Source organism: Chanodichthys erythropterus, chromosome 6, assembly GCF_024489055.1.
Source record: "Chanodichthys erythropterus isolate Z2021 chromosome 6, ASM2448905v1, whole genome shotgun sequence".
Lineage (NCBI taxonomy): Eukaryota > Metazoa > Chordata > Actinopteri > Cypriniformes > Xenocyprididae > Chanodichthys > Chanodichthys erythropterus.
This window is the reverse complement of record NC_090226.1, coordinates 6,775,334-6,799,414: the sequence shown is the minus strand read 5'-3', so window position 1 is coordinate 6,799,414 and position 24,081 is coordinate 6,775,334. Positions and strand designations below refer to the sequence as shown.

The following is a 24,081-nucleotide window of genomic DNA, read 5'->3' as shown; positions in this document are numbered from 1 at the left end:
AAAAAGTCATTTAAAATGCACAAAAAAACAAGACGTGAGTCACAAAACAAAGCTTAAAAAAAAAATAATAAAAAAAAACATGTTAGAAAGACAAGACAAAGAGTTAACAACAACAACAAAAATAACTCCAGACATCAGACACAGATGAGACGGAACGAGAAAAACACAGAGGAACAAAGAGCATGCAGATTAATGCATCTTCAGACAGCAGGGGAGCCAGCGGGCTCACGGCGGGCATCCAGATCCGTGTCCCACCTGTAGTCCTGTCTCATCAAACACTGTTTCAGGTTCAGCTGCACGACTAGTTCTTCCTCTGGTCTGGGGCATCTGGAGATGCATGGCCGTCTAAAACACAACATAGTCACATGATCTATGATGTTACCCACTTACCAAGTGTGTAGAATAGTCTAGTTTTATTGAAAAGAAAAAAAAAGATTATAAATAATAATAATGGACAGTCTTGTGTATTTTTATGCTTTGCTTACAGCAATGTCATTTCTGTTAGGATGTTGTATTGGAAGTAGGGGAAGTGAACTCCTGAACTCCTGTAAACCGTATAAATCAGCCTAAGGTGGTTTAAGTTGGTCTCCCAGTCCAGACTAGCTAGTTAGCCAGATAAAAAGTGTCTAAACCCCTCTAAAACCATCAAAACAGTCTAACTAAGCACCTTAGGTTGGTTTACTGTACACTGTTTTTCAGCATGTCCACGTTGCTCACTAGATTACAGAAGACAGTTAGTGTGCGAAAGATATTAGGCACTAGATATCTTGAAGTGTAAATCAAAACCATTCTGGGATTGTGGCGTCATGTGTTAGAGTCAAGGGTGTTATCGTAGCGTGAATGGTTTGACCATTATGTGTTGCACAGCTGGCTTTTGAAAACCCCCAAAATTTAACATTTTGAGTCAGCACGTCTGCTGCGGCCACATGTGTTTCTTTCAACATACTGTCTTGGGTACAGTCTGAATGCAAAGACTGGGCTAGCACGCCAAAGACCTGCTGCATTGGCCACATCTGGATGTCTTTGGCTTAATGTGTGTCTGTATGTGTTAGACATGATGTGTGTCATGCTCATTGGCACAGACATGGAGATGTTTGCCTGGCTGGAGGACTTTGTGGACGCAGTCTGTGACCCAGGTTTCCTGTCTAGAAAGAGCAGGGTGTTAAGGGGTATATCACATCACCTCTCAGCTCTTGTACCAACATTCACACGCGGAGGGCATTAAAAGGATGTGTGCCAGTTGAAAATTCCAGGGAAATGTTGAGGCAATTCATTATGGTACCATACTGAGATGCTATAATGGGAGCTCCCATAGCATAACACCCTACATAATACAGCTCTCAGAATTAAAACTGGGAAATTACAGGAATAATTCTGTCATTTTTTACTCGCCATCAATTCCAAAACCCATGTGACTTTCTGAAGAACATCTAATGGGGGCATTTTCCATACAACTAGTGACAACAGCTATTAATCTCAAAATATTACAAAAATATTCTGATTGAATCATTGAGTCAGTGAGTTGAATCAAAGACTTTAGATATACAAAGATGGTGCTTTTTAATGCTATTTGAGCACAAGATACAAAATGTATTTTTTGTTGCTGATTTGAAATGTGTTATTTAATTGTGAGTTCACCAAACAGTTTCTGAGATTCCTTGATTTCCCCATTCAAATAGAAAGGGCTTGGTCTTGAATGCCCAGAATAGCTGCCCAGAGGCATTGTAAATATGGCCGCTGAGTGAACAGACTTTCCTTGAAAGGGACTTTGGTTGAATTCCAACTTATGAACATATCTGTTCACTTTTGTTTGTGAATTGAAATCTATTTCACTGACAAGATCTATCTAAAAGTTCAGCATTTTTGAACAGCAGTACAAAGGCAATTAAATGTTGTTGATTCATTAAAATGGATCATCATTGATTAGCAGTAAACACTGACTTTAAATTCTGCCAGAAAAGATTTTGTTAAATGTTTGTTAATGATCAGCAAACTGGTTTGAGATGACAAAGTTGCAAAAATAATGACTGAATTTTCCTTTTTAGGTGAATTATCCCTATAAGAAATGCATAACTATATGACCCATACTGGCAAAATGAGTCACTATAAGCAAATTTTCAAAAATGAGATCGTTATTCTCAAGTTCTCTATATGATTTGTTGGAAACCAACAAAAAAAAAAAAAATATGACTGAGCTCGACCTGTTTGAAGTCGATTGAGATGAAGTCGAAGAGTCAGCAATGTCAATTTTGAGAAAAATCGAGTTAAAGTTTTCTGAATGTTCCAAAACAAAATCACCTAGCAACCATACCTTAAAATCCCTGTTAATACCACCAAATGTGGTCAAAACCCATATCTTTAGGGGAAAAAATAATTATTATATGCATGTACACACACACACACAATTTTTTCCCCCCTATGATTCCACAATTGTTTGATTAATTGTTTGCGCATTCCGACACGGGTCACATATAGTATTAGTATAGGTGTGATTTTATAAGTGTGTGTGTTGAAATATAAAAAGTAGTGATATAAATGTATTCAGAATCTTCTGGCTTCCATTAATTCCACTTTAAACGTCCCTGGACCGTCATTAGAGAACAAGTGTTGTGTTTAGAGAGACAAAGTGCTAGCCGTACAAGCAAGGGTCCTAAAAAGGCAAAGAGGGTCCACAGAGTGATGCCTGGCTCGAGCGAAGAAACTCAAGCTCCTCAATTAAAGAGTAAGACTAAACAGGAGAGAGAGTTATAGCGCGCTGGGGAAGGCAGCTGTGAAGGTGAACGCCAGCCAACACCTGGAGGGTTTTAACGGGGGGAACAGGGACACAGGGGGACGGTGAGTGAAAAATCACTGTTGATTGACTTTAAAAGACGGTAATGGATAGATTTGTGGAGAAATCTGGAAAAGGCATATCTATAAATACAGTAAGAACACCTGAGCCTCACAGGTATCCAGGTGTAGCCGCAATGTTTAAGGAACACCTCTCATGCCCTGTTACCCCGCTCTCAGAAAGGCTATTTACCATTGGTTTGCGTCCTCTGTTGACATAAGTGCATACAGGGTTGTAAGCGCCCGTCCCGCACACGTACAAGTGCGTCCTGTTCCATGGCTCGATCAGACGGATGAAATTACCGCACTCGCCCTGAGAGAGGAAACAATCGCGTTAACTATTTTCACACATGTCTATGACAGACTGAACAAAACACCCATTAGAATTTTAAATGTGGCTTTTAGGTTATGTTAGTGCTATGAGCTACATGCTACCGCTAAATGCTAAGAAAATAAACTTTAAGATAAAGTTTAAGATATAAACGTTTGAAATTTAGTCCAACACTTCTGGGAAAACAGATCAAGAATTTTGATTGCAGTATGCAGAGGTGCTTGGTCCAAAAATGAGAACTGTATCAATGCCAAAAACATAGAATGCAAGTATGCAAACACAGATGTTAATGTTTGAACGCATTCAGGTATTCGGGTAGCTAGCTATAAACACGCCAGCATTTTCAAACTTACACTTCTCAAACTGTTGCTCCACTTTCACTGTAGTTGACCTAAGAGAAAATGGCTGTAGAATACTTAAATGATAGTTTATCATAACAATTACTGTGATGCGCCTTTAATTTTGTTCTGATGTACACTGCCTTTCAAAAGTCTGTCATCGGTAAGATTTATTTGATCAAAAATACAGTAAAAACAGTAATATTGTGACTGTTAAGAGTCGTTTTCCATTTTAATATTTAGTTTATTCCTGTGATGCAAAGCTGAATTTTCAGCATCATTACTCCAGTCTTCAGTGTCACATGATCCTTCAGAAATCATTCTGAAATATGCTGATTTGCTGCTCAAGAAACATTTCGTATTATCAATATTGAAATCTTTGAAAATTGAAAAAAAATTTTTTTTCAGGATTTCTTTGATAAATATAATTCAAAAGAACAACATGTATTTGAAACAGAAATGTTTTGTAACATTATAAATGACTTTGTCATTTTTGATCAATTTAATGCATCCTTGATGAATAAAAGTTTTACTTTATTTACTGATGTAAATAAGACGGTTGGCTTTTTAAAAATTTAAAACTTCCTGTTTCAATAGAAAACTCTGTACTGGCATTGATTTCAGCAACCTTATGTTATGTTCAAAAGAGTCAAATCAGATCTCAGAAAAGTACCCCTACAGAGCTACATGTGGATTCATTTCACAGCAAGTGCATTCAACATTATTAATAATTCATGAGCTGTGGTTAAAACCCCTAATGTCCCACTCCCATACCAGACACTAAGTACCATAGCAGTGCACAGCCAAACACCCCCTTCCCTACAGATGTGCAGATGATCAGGTGATGCACACAGTTCCTTTAGCAGACCACTAAACCACACACATGTCCGCAAATCCAGGAATTTGACTGGTTTGAGATTGTTTCATGCTGGATCTAGCATCTGTTTTCCTTCTCTGAATATCTGCAAGTATGTTTTTGTGTGTGGTGTCTGACCAGGAAGGTTGAGGTTTGTAACATATTTGACCTCAGCACTACTCCTAAACCTGAATCTCTCACTTTCACTTCCTCTATATGAGCATATATATATATAGATTTTTTTGTTGAGCTTGAGGGTTGTAGACCCTGACCAAATGGTTTTATACATGTTGTGCATTTGTAATGACATTTACAGCTAAAATCCAAACTACAAGCAGATGTTACATACAACGCTGACTGGAGTTATTGAAATAAGTTAAGATGTCTAAACAAAGAAACTGGTTGTGTATATTGTCATAACACTTTCTGAAACAATTCGTGGAGGTCTTAAAAACAAATTAGACAACATTTAGTTCCAGTCCTGTAGTTTGATGGGTTCCAAGACTGCTATTTTATCGTTTTCATGCCGTTCCAGATCAGAGTATGGGAGCGGTGTGGAAGCAAAGCAATTGAAAAGAGGGCACTCACGTTTGTGTCTTTGCCACTTAAAACACACTCCGTCTTCCTCTGTGGGGAAACAGGCCAGTGTATCTGAAAGAGAGAGTATGAAAAAGAAAGGGAGAAAGGTCAATCCCATTTGTCACAACAATGACACGCTATCTCAGAAACAATCCCATTTAACTCAACAACCTTTCACCATAATGAGCCGAACTAGCCAGGGAATGTTCACCCTGCATTTTTATAAGGCCCCAGGGTTCCCCCCATATCCAGGCTTTAGTTTTATAGAATTTAATAGTCAGTTTCCTGCATCGCGGTGAGCTAATCAGTAAAAGTAACAGTGATACTGGAATGACCCTTGGAGCCTGTTGTGATTTAGGTTATGGCTTGTGCTTGTCCAGAATCTAAAGCCAAAAAAAAAAAAAAAAAAGAAAGAAATTGAATCAATAATGTATTATTATTATTATTATTATTATGTTATTGATTTTTACATTGAGAAATAAAAATGTAATGTATTATTATTATTATTATATTACTTTGTAAATAAATGAATAATAATAAAAAGAATACATAACTAAGAACATTAAAAAGCAAAATACAAAAGGAAATACATAAATATATTTATAATAAATAAATACAAAAATAATTTTATTAAATTCAATTCAAGTCAAACTGTAAAAATACATATATTTATAATAAATACATTTATAATGAATAAATAAATCAATACATCTATAAATAATAATAATAATAATAATAATAATAATAATAATAATAATAATAAATATTATTATTATTAATCTAAATTAAATGAATACAAATAAATGAATACATAAAAATACAATACAACAGTAAAAACAAAATACAAAAGTAAAAATTACATAAATGTATAATAAATAAATAAAAATAATGAAATAAAATTAAAACTAAGAAATACATAAATGTATAACAAAAACGTATACATTTATAAATATAAATATATGTAAATATTATATATAAATATAGAATACATTTAGAATAAATAAACATTAAATTAATGCATCTAAATAACTATTAAATATTATTATTATTATTATTATTATTATTATTATGTAAACAAATTAATAATGAATCAAATAACAAAATAAACAGTAAAAACACAACAGGAAAATGCATTTATAATAAAATAAAAAACAGTATAAATTTATAATATATTTATAAATGTATAATAAATACATTTATAATCAATCAATCAAATAAAATAAATAAATAAAAAAATAAATAAAAAAAAATCAATCAATCAAATAACTCCATCCATCCATCCATCCATCCACCATTATTATCGATTATGATTATGATGATTATTTTTATTGTTATTAAAATGAAAAAAGAATAAAAAATAAAAAAATACACCAGTAAAAAAACAAAATACAAAAAAATAAAAATAAAAATAATGATTTTATATTTAGAATAAATAAATAAAATATAAACAAACAAAAAAGGAAATTAAATAAAAAAATTTAATAGTAAAAAATATATATATTACATAAATTTTTTATAAATATAATGAAGTGTTGGTTCTTACTATGAGTGGCTCTCGGTTTATGTCGTGGAGGTCCAGAGAAAGGATGTAGTCTTTGCTGCCCACATACATGCGGTCATGATCCTCATCCATGCGCAAGATGCGATAGTCTGATGTGTTCAACAGGAAAGAGAAGTAATGGGCTGTACCTGTAGACCTCATATCTGCAGAGAGATAGAGAGAAAGAGAATTCAGTCAAAATCAGACAAAAACAGATATTTATTGCTGCAATATTTTTTTAGAAAGATTTACACAGAAGTAAAGAAAGTGTTTCCACTCCCAGTTTCATTCCATTTCCATAATTGCTTGAATACATATCACAAAACCATGGCAACTTGACAATAACATAATAGTTTTGGCCACAATTCACAACAAATAATACTCCATCTATTTCATCTTATGAGATAATACAGGGTTTGTTTTGCAGACACAAAACATGGCAACCGAATCTGTAATTATGTCTCCACATTTTTCCAATCTAATCTTAAAGAGATACATACAAGCATTTGAGGCCTGGGACATTCCCAAAAACCAAAAAAAAAAAAAAAAAAAATCAGCTTGTTTCCAAATGTTTGGCTAAGCCCTGACTTTCATGTATGGAGTTAAAGAATGGGATACTACAAATATTACAATTTTAGAATATTAAACTCTATTGAGAGCGGAAAACATTAGTCAACAGATTAGTTAACAGACAGCAGTTATTACCATCTCTGCACACGCAGGTCACCCATATACACACACACACACACACACACACACACACACATAGACCTCTTCAGTGTGTCTGCCACTCAACAAACCCCACCCAGGAATCACCCAGCAGAGATAATGATTAAAAATAAAAATCTGATCTTAGTAATTTATCAAAACAAATGCAACATAAAATTACCGCTTTATCTGCCTGACACAGGCCCTGAATTCACTAGCATAATACACTGATTAATCACATTACCACTGCTCTATTTGTATAGTTTGATTTAATAAATGCTTGAGTGAAGGTTGTGTTTTGAGGTCAGGGCTTTGATTGACAGCTGCCAGAACGGTGTGTGTGAGCCTCCGTCTGTGAGATTATTTGTGTTTAAGCTCAAGCCGGAACAATCAATCCACCATGTAGACTGAGTGTAGATAGACATGAATAGACAGACAGACAAAGAGGAAGAGAGAAAAAGCAAGAAAAGAGACAAGTGCAAAAGATATAAAGGTGTAAAAGAGATAAATATAGAAAAGGAAAAGAATGCAAGAGAAAGAAGGAAAGATGAGAGTGAAAGAATGAACGAAAGAGCAAACGAGCTAAAGAAAAATAAAGAACAAAAGAGAAGGAAAGAGCGAAAGAGCTAAAAGATGGAAAGAAAGAGCTAAAGAATGAAAGAGAGCTTAAGGGCTAAAGAGCGAATGAAAGAAAAAAACGAAAGAAAGAAAACAAAAAGAAAGAAAGAGAGCGAAAGAAAGAAAGAAAAAGAAAGAGAGCGAAAGAAAGAAAGAAAAAGAAAGAGAGCGAAAGAAGGAGTGAGGAAAAGAGCAAAAGAAAGAGCGAAAGAAAGAGCGAAAGAGAGCGAAAGAAAGAGAAAAAGAAAGAGAGAGCGAAAGGAGTGAGGAAAAGAGCAAAAGAAATAGCGAAAGAGAGCGAAAGAAAGAAAGAGCAAAAGAAAGAGCGAAAGAGAGCGAAAGAAAGAAAGAGCAAAAGAAAGAGTGAAAGAAAGAAAAAGAAAAAAAGAAAGAAAGAAAAAGAAAGAGAGCGAAAGAAGGAGTGAGGAAAAGAGCAAAAGAAAGAGGGAAAGAGAGCGAAAGAAAGAAAGAGCGAAAGAAAGAGCAAAAGAGAGCGAAAGAAAGAAAGAGCAAAAGAAAGAGCGAAAGAAAGAGCGAAAGAAAGAAAAAGAAAGAGCGAAAGAAGGAGTGAGCAAGAGCAAAAGAAAAAGAGCGAAAGAGTGAAAGAAATAGCGAAAGAAAGAAAGCTAAAAAAAAAAAAAGCGAAAGAAAGAGCGAAAGAGCCAAAGAAAGAGCGAAAGAAAGAAAATCAAGTGCAAAAAGGGAGGGTAGGCCTGACTACCTGCCAATAAAAGATTAGCAAAATAAAGAGTGAAAGAGAGAGCAAAAGACAAAAAAGTAGATCCAACATAGTAGTTCCAGCTCCTCTCAGCATGTCTGTCAGCATCTCCTAAACATCTGTTTGTTTTAGGAGCCCTTCTGACTGACCATCTGCTGTCTCAGACCTCACTCACATCTGAGTGTTTCACTGTAGACACACGAGACCATGAGCTCCATCATTCCACACTACATGCTAAAAGTTGCTAAAGTTGGCACCGTGATGCTGGGATATTCTGAGTTGTTGTTAGGGTGTTTCTAGGTGGTTGCTTAGTAAAGTAATAGCACCCTTCTCAATAAACCACACAATTTGAGTCATCATTCATGTTCATCGCCCAAACAGAGCATCATTTAATACCTAGTGAAGGTCAGGGGTCTGTTCAAATCTTTGCCTTAGTAAGCAGCTCTAATAAATCAGGGAGTAAGACAGTACAAGCATTCTGTTCACCACATAACCTAAATATAACACTTCGACAGGATATTCTCCACATGTATTCAATGATTTTTGCAGAGCCGTGCAGCAAATCCAGTTCCTGAAGCCCTCAAAGAAAACACTAGTGTCTGGAATTTTTTACTGGGAGGGGAAATGTAAGTTTACTATTGTTGGAATTCAAGTATGCACTGTGTCTCAGAATACACAAAGCTCACTTCAGCTCGAAGGCTTGGCATATGGTCGGGCCTGACGAAACCAGAGCAAATACGGAGCGGAGGCTGCGCATGCCAAAAACTAAATGCTAAATGCTTATCTCCTCCTCCTTTCATTCTCTCCCTTGATTTTCAACCCCCTCCTCTTCCTCGTTCGGCCTCTTTCTCCTTCTTGCAAGACAGAGGGCCACCTGTGGAAACAAGACCAACTGGCTAAAGATCCTTGTACTCCAATACCAACAGCTCCACGTCTATCTGGGATCTATCCGGACACATGAGCCAACAGCTTTCTTTAGACAGTATCAGGCTAGAGTCTACCTAGAAGGCAATTAAAGCTACTATGGAGTCTGATTTGGATTGAACTGAAGACAGGTCAGACAGACTAATAAAACAGTAGGGGTACTAAAATATTGCAAGAATAACCACAAAACTGGTCTCATTTAGATCTACAAGGCCAACATGTACCACAACCACAACATTCTTTGATAGATCCTATTACAACCTTTAGGTGCAAGACCTGTGAAAATCCAGTCAAGTGGAGCCAGATAAAGCCTGGAGGAGCACCATTACCCGGTGTAGTCTTAGACCTTAACTACTGGGGGGTCTGTTTTTCACACACACTGGAGACTTTGTCTGGAGAATGGCCCCTCTCTATGCTTCGCCTCCACAGCATGAAATGGCCTATTGGAGAGGAACTAGAACTTGGTGCTGCTAACGAGCAAGTAACCGGACCCGTACTTGCACTTTTTAGCTTTTTTGTATAATTCCCACTCTCACGGATACATGCCCACCCCGTTTCTTTGCATGAGCAGCGTAGCAGGAAGAGACAGAGGGATATACATTATGCTCCCTCTCTTCTTCTACCTTCTCACATGGTCTTGTTCGCAGAAGTTTCTCCAATCAACTGAAAACCTTCTTGCTTCCTTCACGCCATGTGCACTGTTAAACCCTAAGGTAGGTTATTCAACCTGGTGTGGGAATGTGAGATCAGCTCTAATCCATGCTTGCTATACATGATGGTACCAAGATCTCCAGCACTGACCTCTTTGTTCCTGACTGACTTTTCCATTTGCTAGTCATGCATGGCCTCATCCACAACCGAACAATAGGTCAACTCCGCTCCAAAACCCACAAAGTTACGGGTTCCCACAGCATTACGATCATAAGCTGCCAGATAAAGTCACCTCTCATAAGACATTGTTACTTAAGGGTGTGTAAATTATCAGGAAATTCGAATTCTGAATCCTTTAAATACAACTATGTCCTCCAAGATGTTCATCTTTCTTCAGTCGAAAAGAAATTAAGGTTTTTGAGGAAAACATTCCAGGATTTTTCTCTATATAGTGGATTTTACTCCGGTTCAACAGGTTGAAGGTCCAAATTGCAGTTTCAATGCAGCTTCAAAGGGCTCCACATGATCCCAGCTGAGGAATAAGAGTCTTATCTATCAAAACAATCAGTCATTTTCTAAAAAAAAAAAAAAAAAAAAAAAAAAAAGGTTACACTTTATTTTACAGTGCCGTAATTACATTGTAAATACTCAAATAAGTACTGAGTACTATTAATTATCTACATGTACTTACTATAGAGTTACAGTTAGGGTTAGGGTTTGGTTTAGGGTTAGTTACTTGTAATTATGCATAATTTACTGTTATTACTATAGTAAGTACATGTAGTAACATGTAACTACGGCACTGGAAAATAAAGTATTACCAAAAAAAAAAAAAAATTATATACTTTTTAACCACAAATGCTTGTCTTGTACTGCTCTGCGCTACACATTACTTAATCACATTGGAAAGGTCACACGTGAGATATAGGCGAAAGTACCAATCCAGTGTCTACAAAGCGAACATGCAAAGACTAAGTCAAACGCTCTTTTCAAAAAATGTAAAACGCAATGTCGGATGATTTTGAGGTTGGAGAAGTTTTTCGCTCATACCACGGCACTTCCACTGGTGTCACGCATGACCTTTCCAACGTGATTACGTAATGCGTGGTGCATCACAGAGCTAGTGCAAGACGAGCATTTGCGGTTAAAAATTATATAAATTTGCATTTTTTTTTTTTTTTTTTAAGAAAATGACAGATCGTTTTGCTAGATAAGACCCTTATTCCTCAGCTGGGATCATGTGGAGCCCTTTGAAGCTGCATTGAAACTGGAATTTGGACCTTCAACCTTTTGTTACCCTGTTGAAGTCCACTATATGGAGACAAATCCTGGAATGTTCCTCAAAAACAATTTCTTTTTGACTGAAGAAAGGAAGACAAACATCTTGGATGCCATGGGTTAGTAAATTATCAGGAAATTAACTAATCCTTTAACACTGGTATGGTTCAGTCTGTGGAGTGCAGGCCCTCGCAAGTCCACAATGGTCACTCTGTTGAATGCATGGCTGCCAAGAAGACAGTATATTTGGCTTAGTTGCTTTCAGAAAGTGTGCTTGACATTGGCTGTAAACTAAAGAAGTGAAAAACTATATACAATATTATTCTAACAATGGCAAAACTTCATTCTCCATCAAGAAAACTGCTTTTCCAATATGTGTTCCACTTCTAAAAGACATCCAAAGTTCACATATTCAGAGATTTTTTTGCTGTATTAGAAAGACAAAACAGCTGGTGAATAACATTAGCACATAAGTTACTCATTTCTTTATCTATTGGTCAGCTGTTCATATTGTGCCGCCAAGTATGCTTGATTCTGGCTGCGGGAGCAGATATTACGAAAGGTCTCATCCCTTTTGCTGACGCCACTGTAGGACATTTCTAGCTTGGGAAACACTTATCTCTGAATACAAACTTTACACAAAATGTCTTCATGTATTATTCCTAACACTTTTTTGTAGGAGTTATTTGTGAATTCTTTCGTCCTACATAAACCAATATTGTGTGTTTTAAATGTTTTTATATATGCCTATTTACATATACTGAAGCATCATTAACTCCAGAAAATAAAATAAAAGTGTGACAAAAATATGGATTAAATATAATAATAATAATAATAATAATAATAATAATAATAATAATAATAATAATAATAATAATAATAATAATAATATTATTATTATTATTATTATTAATAATAATAAAGCAAAAGGTCAGAAAAATAAACATTATGGAATATCAAAATAACTAAATAATAATAATAATAATAATAATAATAAAGCAAAAGGTCAAAGAAAAAAACATATGGAATATCAAAATAACTAAACAACAACGTCAAAAATGTAAAGAAAAAAAGTGACAATATTATGGAATAACTATAAATAAAAAATAATATACAAAAAGGTAAGAAAAATAAACAAATATGGAATATCAAAATAACTTTATATAATAATAAAATAGAAAAAGAACAATAGTAAACAAAAACTCAAAGCAAAACATATAGTTATCTGAAAAGCTATAAATAAAATAAAATAAATACATAAATAAAAAGTAATTAAATGACATCTGCAATTAATTTTACTTCAGCATTGTGACGTGCTCGAGTAAAACAACAAGGGGGAAAACGTCTCAAGACGTCTGCAAATAGGTTAAATTTCCTTCATTGTTATTGTTAGAACAAATGTTTCCGCTTCCATTTTTTTTTAACATGAATACAATCATTCAACAACATCACTACTTGTGAGTCCAACACTGCTATTGTCTTTATACACCATGAACTGACAGTCCATCCTGTGGCAGATTTCTCCAGTTTCAAATTTTGTTAAATTAAAGAGACTCTGCCAAAGGCTGCAGAGTGAGTTCCTGCACGAAACTCAGTCTGGCCCAGAAGAGAGAAGAGCTGCTAGGAAGAGGAAGAGAGAGATGAGGGTGGTTTGGGATTAGCGTGACACCATGTATGCAGGCGGTCCGCGGACAAAGCCAGAACCCACATCATCACTCTTCGCAGCGTATGCCATATGACTGTGTGCTGGCTGGCTCACTTGCTCACACACACACACACACACACAGAAGTGACACTCTCTATACTCAGAGTGATAATTACAGTTTAAGAGGAGCAGGTGACACACAAAGCACTCGCATATACTGTAAATAACAGGTTCCACCTATAGTTATATACACACACATTATCAAAAGAATGACAACAGCATCTTCCAAGACAAGATAGATGTTAACTGAACTATAACCAGCCTTTAAATCTATGTAATTGTGTGGTGTTTGAGTGAGCTTGTTCAACAAAAGTGTAAAAAATAGCAGAAAAGTAGCCAAAACTAACAGTTACATTAGTAAAAAAACCGAATAGCAATAATGTCAGTTTTTAATGAGACTGCCTCGTACATTGAGCAGACAGCTGTGTTTAAGAGTCTTGCTTAGCAGCCATTAAAATTTGCGAGTTTTAACACATTCATTTTTTTTTTAAATAATGTCTTTGCTTTGTCCAAAATGTCACTTTGGCTGAAATTTATGATGTGAAGCTGTGCTTTCTTTGCTCAAGCTTGCAACAGCCAAACACCTGCTATATGTATATACTGTATGTCTACAATTCTGTAACATGAGTATGATTGGTAAATTATAACTATAAAAGAATGGAAATTGGGGCCTAATAAGGGGGAAGAAAAAAAAAAAAAAATGTGAGGGTGAGCAGTGCCCACCAAAAAGAAAATGTATTTAAACTATTTTTGGATCATAACAGTACTGATTAATTCTTTAATTTATGCATTTAGCAGACATTTTTATCTAAAGTACATTTTTATACAAAAGTTTTTTTACAAAGCTTTTTTATATGAATGTTACTTGCTTTAGCTGCCAACCCCACATATCCAAAATGCAGAAAACTGTAGTCTTTAATTAGTAATTAAATTATCTTATTAAATTCTTAAGATTACAATGCCATAATTAGCAAGCCTGAGTATTAGCAACAACAAATGCTGCAAACATTTGTAAGTCCTTTAAAGTGTGTATACTGGTATTGTCATGTGACCCTCATCAATGCCCATCCATGTAGAACAGCTTGCCTTGTGTCTGCGTGTGGTAAAGTGGGCACACACACACACACACACACACACACACACACACACACACACACAGAGAGAGAGAGATGGAAGCAGTCCAACCCACTGCATGCCGCAGTGCACTTGTGTTATTGTTCTGACAACTCACACATGCTGATTTCCTGTAAGACTCTGATAAGAGCTCAGAGAGAGAAAGCAGAGAGAGGGAAAAGCTGTCTTTATCCCTAATATATTCCAGCCGGATGTTGCACCTGATTCATATCTAAAGTTCTGGAAGCCTGGTTGTATATGAGGTAAGCAGTGTCCTTATCTGCTCACAGTACAGTTACATTCATCCTGAAACTATGACTCATGCTGTTAAATGTCTTGCCTTAAGAGCAACATCTTCTTGTGTCATAAATTAATACATTCTTGTTCCACAGCCTCTCTCTCTTACACACAGACACAGTTTTTGTTGGCCTCCAGGATCAAAAGATGATACAACAGTGAAGGAATGCTTCTATAACTACTGGAAAGCAGGTCTGGTGTACTCTTGCTGTTTAGTTTGGACCTGTTTAAATCACAGCTAAGAACCACAGAAAGACCATTATAGAACACAATAAGTGTGGAGAGGAATAGACCAGAATATGAAATATTTCACAGCAAGAATTTAAGAGCCTAGTTGCTAAAAGTTAGTTCTAATTTGAACACGTGCGTCCTTGATGTGACACACACACACACACGCGCACCTATCTTAGTGGGGTCTCTCCATAGGCGTAATGGTTTTTATACTGTACAAACCGTACTTCCTATCCCCCTACCCCTATCCCTAAACCTAACCATCACAGGAAACATTCTGCATTTTTACATTTTCAAAAAAACATCTTTAAGTATGTTTATTAATCCATTTCCCTCGTGGGGACCGCTGGCTGGACCCCACAACGTAGGTTTTTATTACATTGTGGGCCCACAAAAATAAACATAAAAAAAAAAAGGGATAAGCATTAGAGAAGGATAGGATAAATCACTTGTAAAATTCCTCATTTGTTGCTTTGGAATGAACGAAGGACGGAATGAATGAATGAACCGATGGAATGAATGAATGAACCGATGGAATGAACGAACAAAAAAAAAAAAAAAAAAAAGGAATGGACAGAATGAAAGAACGAACGGACGGAATGAACGATAATATGCTATAAACAAACAAAGAACGGATGGAATGAACGAACAAATTAACAGAACGAACAAATTAACAGAAAGAACGAAGGACGGAATGAACAAACAAACATAAAACAAACAAACAAACAAAAACAATGGACGGAATGAAAGAACAAAGGGCAGACAGAATGAATGATGAAAGGACGGGCCGAACAAAACATGGACAGAATGAACGAACAAAAACAAAAACAAAGGACGACAAAAAGAACAAATGAAGGATGGAATGAACAAACAAAGAACAGATGGAATGAACAAAAACAAACAATGGATGGATGAAATTAAAAACAAAGGGCGAACAGACTGAACGAACAATGGACAGAATGAACGGACAAACGGGCCGAATGAAACATGGACAGAATGAACAAACAAACAAACAAACAAACAAACAAACAAACAAACACAAAGGATGGACCGAAAGAACAAATGAATGAACGAAGGACAGAAAAAACGAACAAACAAAGAACAGACAGAATGAAAGAAGAAGGATGGACCAAATGAAACGACCAAACAAACAAAAACAAAGGATGGACAGAATGAACGAACAAAGAATGAACGGAATGAACAAACAAACAAACAAGCAATGGATGGATGGAATAAAGAACTAAGGACAGACAGAATGAACAAATGAAGGACGAAATGAACGAACAAACGAACGAAATGAACAAGCACGTTTTTCTTAGGATAAATACCTCATTTGCTGCTTTGGATTAAAGACTAAATTTAATTCAGCAAATGTAAAGCAGACTGAATAGATCTTTCTGTTATAAATGTTAGCGCATGTCTACACAGTGCATCAAACTATTATCATGATGTCCTTTTTAAAACCCCACTTGGTTGCTAGGGTAGCAAATAAAAACACATTTTACTGTCTGCCCTACAGGGACATTTGTTTTGCATAAATGGAGGGTCACTACCTCTCATTCCGTCAATAAAATTAGGGTCTATGCATGCTGTTCGGCCATATAACCTCTATCATGTGTGACCTTATAAATCTGCAGAATTTAGAAGGTGTACAATTCTTTTGCACTTTAAAATGCACATATGTTTTGAGGTGTTTTCAGGTACACTCCGTTTCTTCGCTGGTGATCTCATCTGTTATGAGCTAGTCTAATAAACTACATCTGCTGATGTCTTTCTCCCCACAGACTAAACTATGCACCGCTGTATGAGTCACATCAGTTCTGTTTCAGGACCATTTAAAAAGGTTTGTGCACATCATCATGCATCACCACCTCCGACCCAAACTCTCAAACGCTCCATTCTCAAAGATATAATTAGCACCCTGTGATTGTGGGCATCTGTGTGTGTACAAGACAATATAATGGCACACATTTGTCTTACAAAAAAACAAAACAAAGCTTGGTCCTTTGCAGACTTCAAAGGCGTGTGAATGAATGACAGGTAAAATCAATGGTGTTTAAATCTGCACATCTGATGGAAAATCCTTTTCCTACAGGAACAGCTTGAATGTTAGCAAACCACAGATAGTTTTCTCTCTCAGCATAAAGTATCTGTTAAGAAGGCTAGAATTGTGAAGATGAGAGACGGCTCGCTTTGAATTAGACACATCTGTGAAAATACAGCTCTCTATCACCACAGACATGTTTTATTAACAAGCACTCTCTCAACAGCGATCAATCTCGGACGCCTGCCTTTCACACGCGTTGCCCTCTTGTGCCCTGACCCCAGGAGGGTGGGCGGCTTCGGCTGTTCAGGGATCAGGTGCATGTTGGAAAGAGACACCTTTATGATTGAAGCAATATTGCCCAAAACAGACTGATCGGATCAGCTGAACAGTTGTTTCTTTACATACTCTCCTTCCTTTCTCAATCTCAGAGAAACACTCATTCCCGTCAATGTAAATACATCAGGCCCGGAGCGCAGGAGCTCAGAAGTCGTGAGGCAGCAGCAAAGATTGCTTGAGCTGCAGATTAATCCAGGATTAGCCCCAGGGGTCAGGGTCACTGGCCCCGACCTGAGCGGAATCAGGAAGCAGGGATTGCACAAACAAAGTGGCATTACTGCAAAGAATCCCAATGAGGTTTCTAAGGAAAAACAGAATAGAAAAAGGGAAAGTACACTATTGTCCAAAAGTTTGGGGTCAGTAAGGTTTAAAAAAGCAAAGACATACAAGTTTTTCTACAGAATATACATTATTTCAAACTCCGCAGCTGTTTTGAATTGGTGTCTAATAGTTAAGTAAATAATATTCCTAACTGATGACAATTTGAGGTTCAGGCTGCAAATGGACTTACTTTGAAACGACTCCTATTAGTTTGATTGACTTTTTTTTGGTCTTCTGAGACTACAGGCCACCCTTACTTTGTTTCCACACTGCCAAAAGTCATACACACTTTCGCAGTATAAGAATGAAGATGTTTGACTTGGCCTGGACCAGAAGGAAGTTTAAATTCAGCAAAAATGTTCCACTTCACTGACGCTTGTTATTATTAAAGAACAGAGTTTTGAAGGCCGCGCTGGAAGGGTTGAGCCTCAATAAGCTCTCAAAACAAAAACGTGAGGAAAGGGTTTGATTTCATTTGATGTACTTTTTCCATTCAGGTGTCCAATGTGACATACTATTATAGTATTGATTGTGACCGGAGAGTCAAGGGAAGATTTGCGCTTATGAGAAGAACAGATGTCTGCATCATTGTCCCTTACTAAAAAGGACGCCACAGGCAGAATTGCTACATCATCCTTACAATCAAAAAACAATGCCCTCCTTAAATAAACACAAGCACCTAAAAAGGGCCTCAGGAAATGGGAACGGAGGAGAAGCGCTTCGTCAGCGACACATATATTTTCAAAGTGCTGAAGCCTGAGACTAGCGGGTTTTCCGCGAGAGTTCCTGTCTGTATCCTTTGACATGTCGACAGCTAATTTATGGTCACAGACATCCAGGAAGGTGATCTCTGGTGGCCCCTGGTGATGGGAAATAAATGACTAAATAAATAATAATAATAATAAAAAAAAAAATAAAAATAAAAATAAAAATCAATAAAAATGATTAAAATAAATAAAAAATAATTTAAGTAAATAAATAAAAATGGGGCAGGGGGGGTCTGGCTGATAAATAAAAAAAAATAAAAAAAATATTATATTATTTTATAATATTATATATATATATATATATATATATATATATATATATATATATATATATATATATATATATATATATATATATATATATATATATATATATATATATATATATATATAAATAACGACATTAATATTAAATAAATAAATAAAATAAAATTATATAACAAAACAAAATAAATAAAAAAATATCAATTAAAATGATTAAATTAAAGTAAAAAAAGTATAAAAAAAGTAAATAAATAAAAATGGGGGGAGGTCTGGCTGATAAAAAAATATATATATTATAAAGAAAATAAAATTATATACATTTTATAAATAATAATAATAATAATAATAATAATAATAACAACAACATCAAATAAATAAAGTTATAACAAAACAAAATAAATAAATAAATAAATAAATAAATAAATAAATAAATAAATAACAGCTAATTTATGGTCACTGACATCCAGGAAGGTGATCTCTAGTGGCCCCTGGAGGTGATAGGAAATAAATGAATAAATAAATAAAAATGATTAAATTAAATAATAAAATAATTAAATTAAGTAAATAAATTAAGGGGGGGTGGAGCCAAAAAAAAAAAGAAAAAAGAAAACACAACAAAATAAATAAATTTAAAAAAAAGGGAAAAAAAATACCTTGCGACCACAGCACCACAGAAAAATCTTCAAAGCGCTAAATTTCTGAAACTAGCAGCTTTTCGGCAAAGGTTCCCGCCTGTATCCTGTGACATGTTGATGGCTAATTTACAGTCATGGACATCCAGGAAGGTGATCTCTTATGGCCCCTGGAGGTGATGGGAAATGTCCTGGTGAAAGCCTCTGACTGCTGGGCTATCACAACAGAGGCTAAGGGGTCACGGCACGGCAGAGGTGCTCGTGGAATTGTTCCCCTATTTCCTCTGAGGCAGACGTAAAGGAATGCTAAAAGTGACAGAAGCCATTGTGAGGAAGTTCTATCCCTCGGCTACTCTCCCGCTGATGCATACGTTTACCGCCCGCTGCTGGGTCTCTATAGCGCTGCCTCAGTGCTTGTCACTCCAACCTATGGGACCTGAAGAGCCTGCATGACTGTTGCTTTTGTAAAATGGAAAAGTTTATATATAGAATGACTCTTTTCACACCATTCATCCTATAAGACCAATAAGAGCCAATGCATGAGAGAAAACCAACATTAGTGTTAGATTTGGCATATTCTTTGGGTGCGATAAGGGCTTCATATGTTCCGTTTCCCAGGCCAGACAGGAAGGAAGCAGGATTAGGATTGAGTCAACATGTTCATCTATTTTGCCCAGTCGCTCTTCCTCTCCATTTACGCAAGCGCTCATCTGAGAATGAGGCGATTAGCTGCAGACAAACTGCATTGTGGTTTGGTGCGCCACACTTTCACCTGGCACCGCGCACATACGTCCTCCCATGGGAATAAAATGCCAGATGGTTAACCCTTTCAGGACAGGTTCTGTCACCACGGGAAGGAACTCATTCTGAGGGATAACTGGATGGACAGCTGTCACCGAGCCTACGGGGTCCCAGCTGATAAGCCTTGTAAAATGACAGGCTCAAATACTTTAATAACTGAATAACTGCCCACGTTAACTTATTTTCTTCCTTTGACTGATGCAAGATCTGTCAAATGAGAAAGGAAAAAAAATGTAATAATAATAAAAAAAATAAAATAAAAAAAAATAATAATAATAATTATACTTGACCAGAACTTCTTGCCTGACTACACTTGACTGTTCTATAAAAATAAAGATTTTAGTAAATCCAATGAAACTATAATTCATGTTAAATAAATATTAATTAAAATAAATCAAATCTGAATGAATGAATGAATGAATGAATTAAAAATTAAAAAAATATTTTTTTAATAATATAATTAAAAAAATAAAAATAAAATAAAATAAAAAATAATAATGACATAAGGGCGAGTAAATGATAATGAGTTTAACAACTATGAACTCAGTTAATATTCAAAGAGACTTTAGCTTGAGCTATAAGCAAACAAGGCAATGGTTATCCATTTGGGAAATCAGCATGAGCGATTGTACGTGTGTTACTTGGTAACTGCTTAGGAAAGATCTGTTATCCTGAATGTGCGGCATTTGCATAGTATCACCCAGATTCCTTTTTAATACTTTTTAAATTTAGTTCCTTCAAATTTAGTTCCTTCAGTTTCACATGTCTTTAGCAGTCATTATTATACCTAAGTCTAATGCACTTATAGCTAATTCCCTTATATACGATCAAACATTGATTGATTCTGACATCAGGATACATGCCAGTATTCTGTCCACATTGGAAAGAGGAAGGACTGGATAGACTGAAAGGAAGGAAGCAGGGCAAGATAGAGCAGATAGTAAGAAGAGGCGGCTAAGATTAAAGGGTTAAAAGGTTTCACTGAGGCGATTTAGTGACTCCCTGCTTGCCGGTAATCGGCTGAGGGAGAGATTACCAACAACTTGACCGTGACAGTGGCAAAAAATTTCTTTTTAAATATTCCAAGACCCATTCCAGAACTGAGTGAAAACAGAAAGGTGCATGCAAATTTCCAAGGTTTCAACAAATACAGTGGTTCAAGTGATTGTCACTCTCACTCATGGGGAGAAGACGGCTGAACCCCTTCCAACTCCAAAACCAAATTATAATCAGCGACTCAGTATTAAACACTCTTTTTTTGAAGCAGAGCAGAGCCTGAAAGAAACTACGAAAAAGCGACCATTTAAATTACAGGTATGGAAAAATTCAGCCCTATGAATAGTTTACAGTACTGGAGGCGAATGAGGTAACCGTGCAATCAGACCTGGCATGGAAGGTAACTGTCAGATGATTTACAACCCAAACCTTGCCAACTTCAAGACACAATGTTGAACAAATACTTCTGCGTATAAGGAATGATGTGTTGCTGTAGGGTCCACCCTCACGAAGACCTGCTTGCTGGCTCATTTTTGCTAGAGTTTGAAGATTAGTAGGAAAGAGAGTTCGTGACATCTTGAAACGTTCTTCTGGTTACCATCAGTTCAAAATGTACACTATAGGGTGTAATGAGTAATGAGCAATTTAATGTTTATAAACTTTTAAAAAATTGTTTTATTTAAAAGGCATTGAGTGAACATCAGCAGCTGTACTGCGAAGTGTTCATTCACAAGAACATAAAGACTAATTTGTCTTTAAATAATAGCCTAATTGCATTTCCAGAAAGTCATTATAGAGTGCTACAATTCACTTTCCTTTTTATTTCCAGCTGGGTGGTTGAAGGTTCCTAAAAGCTGGTTTGATCAATGATGTGCAAGAAACAAGTTCATGACATTTTTTGATTTATCGATGCAACTCCCCAGAGCTCGACTTGAACTCGCTTTACGTTCTCAATCAGAAACTTTGAATTGATATTGATTTACCATGTTGCTACACCACCAATTAAGGAGACTATGTTTTATTTTATAATGATCAATATCAGACCTTTAGCTTGCTTATAAGTCAGCCAGTCCATTAGGAAACATTGGCAATGCAGCACATTTTCTGAGCTAAAAAAAAATACCAGCATAAAACAGCATGAATTTCCATACTGGTTTATGCTGGTCTAGTTGGTGGACCAATGCCAAAAATGCTAGTTAACCACCATAGTTTTTTTCTGGTTAATCTGGTTGACCAAGGTTGATACTGTGGGAACAAATGTTTGTCTAAAACAGACAGTGTCTTCGAATAAATCCCTTAAATGACGCACTCCGTGCGAGTCTCTCGTTGTGTTTTAGATATACAAAGCATCCCGATTAGCTTCCAGCAGGAGCAGGGTCGTAGGGTTATCATAGCACTGCATTCAGACGTCCAGTAGACATGGAGGGTCACAGGCTGCTCAACCGCATCCAATGATAGTACATCCAACACTTCAACCTCATCCTCTTGTCTGCTGCAGATAAACAGTCTCCATCTTTAACTTCAGCTCTAGATAACACCACATCAACCAGAGATAAATGAGAGGATTTCTCTGACACTATGATGTTAAAATTGTATTATGATGCCCTTGGTGGCCCCCTCAACCTGACCAAATTCATCTCTGACACAGTTTGCAGTCAGCATAATGGACTGTTGTACAAGCTGACTGATGTGAAAGAGATTTGGCAAGATTTGGCAAGATTTGGCAGTTGCTATTGATTTTCTCAAGAGAAATGCAAAACAATAAGCAGTACTCTTGATTTCCTCACTCCATTAAACATGAGTGAATTGCTGTTGACCATTGAGGATTGTATTTTAATAGCAACCCAAATATACCTTTCAGTATATTAAGACTTTGAAAAATGAGCTTAGAATCAGAAATATGGAAACAGAAATGCAAAAAACACACAATTTCATTTCTGAGGTAGTGTTTCTGTAATCATATGAGAGCAATATAATCCTCTTTATCCTTAAACTAAAACCCAAATACCTGTTGCCTGGATCATTCCAGCATAAAACCTGATCTCTGCATGCACTCCTCTCACTATTTTTTTTTTCCTTTCAATATCTTGTGTTTTTCCTGGAAATTTTGGATGTTCCAAATCCACTAAAAATCCTACAATGCATTTGAACTGCAAGGCCAAGACCATAACTTGTTTTTATAAGGATTACAGACCTTTTCATTAAGTTTAACCATGATTTTTTTTTTTAAAAGACCAAGCTTCTGCGCACACACACACTCAAACACGCAAACCTACAGACTAAATGTAAATGAGCAGCAAGAATGCATTAAAGGTATTCGGTTTTCAGTAGGAAAGGTGTCATTTAAGCAGCTCCCAAAGTAATAATTAAAAAAGATTTACAACAGAAGTGACTCCAACCAGTGAAACCAACTTTAGCTCGATAATTTTCCTATTGTCACTGTGAAGCTTCTTTGAAATAATATGTATATTTTGCATAAAGAAAATGACCTGGTCTTTTGCACTTTTACAGAATGTCACAGTGCAAACATTTTCACATTAATTAAGCACATTAAGATTTTTTTTTTTGTGTAATTCTCATTACTCTGAGAATTCTCATTAAACTTCAAAGTTTTAGGAATTGGGAGAAATGTTGTGAAAACTTTAAGCATAATATAATGTATACGCCTTTAGATTCAGATGTGAAGTATTAACCAGACATGTTCTTGACCGGTTCACTCATGCACATTCCATACAAGACAAAACTTTTGCACTCCTAGATTCCTTTATCTTACTCCATATACTTTTTTACACTCCATTGAGATTTGGATACCCAACAAGCCCAATTCCTCCCACAGAAGTGCACTTATAGGTCTGTTCTCAGGAGAGGGAAGCTGAGTAAAGAAAGCTCTCATCCATCATCAGAGGTCTACCCGGATTAACCAGGCCTCATAACTTCCCAGTGCCGAACAGTGGTGTAAACTTTCCCTCCCTGCCTTTTATCATCCGAATCCCAACCATCCATTCTCCATATCAGCCATTAGGAGTATCCTTGGGTTGACCTCACACTTCCAATTAATAACAAAAGAATAAGCCACCACCACCTTCTTAAAGTGCATGCACAGACAGGGGTTTCATGCATGTGTAATCTATTACCCAAGGTGCAATGGGAGTAGAATGGTATGAAAAAGAGGACCGAAAGAAACATGTACGAGGAGATGGT

General features: G+C 36.1%; 1 protein-coding gene across 3 annotated transcripts in view; it reads right to left on the bottom strand.

The window, feature by feature from the left end:
- Positions 1–24,081, bottom strand: part of sema3fb (sema domain, immunoglobulin domain (Ig), short basic domain, secreted, (semaphorin) 3Fb) — a 68,587-nt gene that overhangs the window by 22,491 nt on the left and 22,015 nt on the right. Inside the window, exons 1-5 of one of the 3 annotated variants that reach the window (XM_067387910.1) lie at positions 6,477–6,613; positions 5,105–5,316; positions 4,943–5,005; positions 3,023–3,142; positions 256–345 (exon numbers count right to left, since the gene is read on the bottom strand). In XM_067387910.1, coding sequence (XP_067244011.1) covers positions 256–345; positions 3,023–3,025 — 93 coding nt within the window. In that variant the 5' untranslated portion in view covers positions 3,026–3,142; positions 4,943–5,005; positions 5,105–5,316; positions 6,477–6,613. Of the gene's footprint in view, positions 1–255; positions 346–3,022; positions 3,143–4,942; positions 5,006–5,104; positions 5,317–6,476; positions 6,638–24,081 lie in introns of those variants that run through there. The other 2 variants (XM_067387908.1, XM_067387909.1) reach the window with 2 other exon arrangements.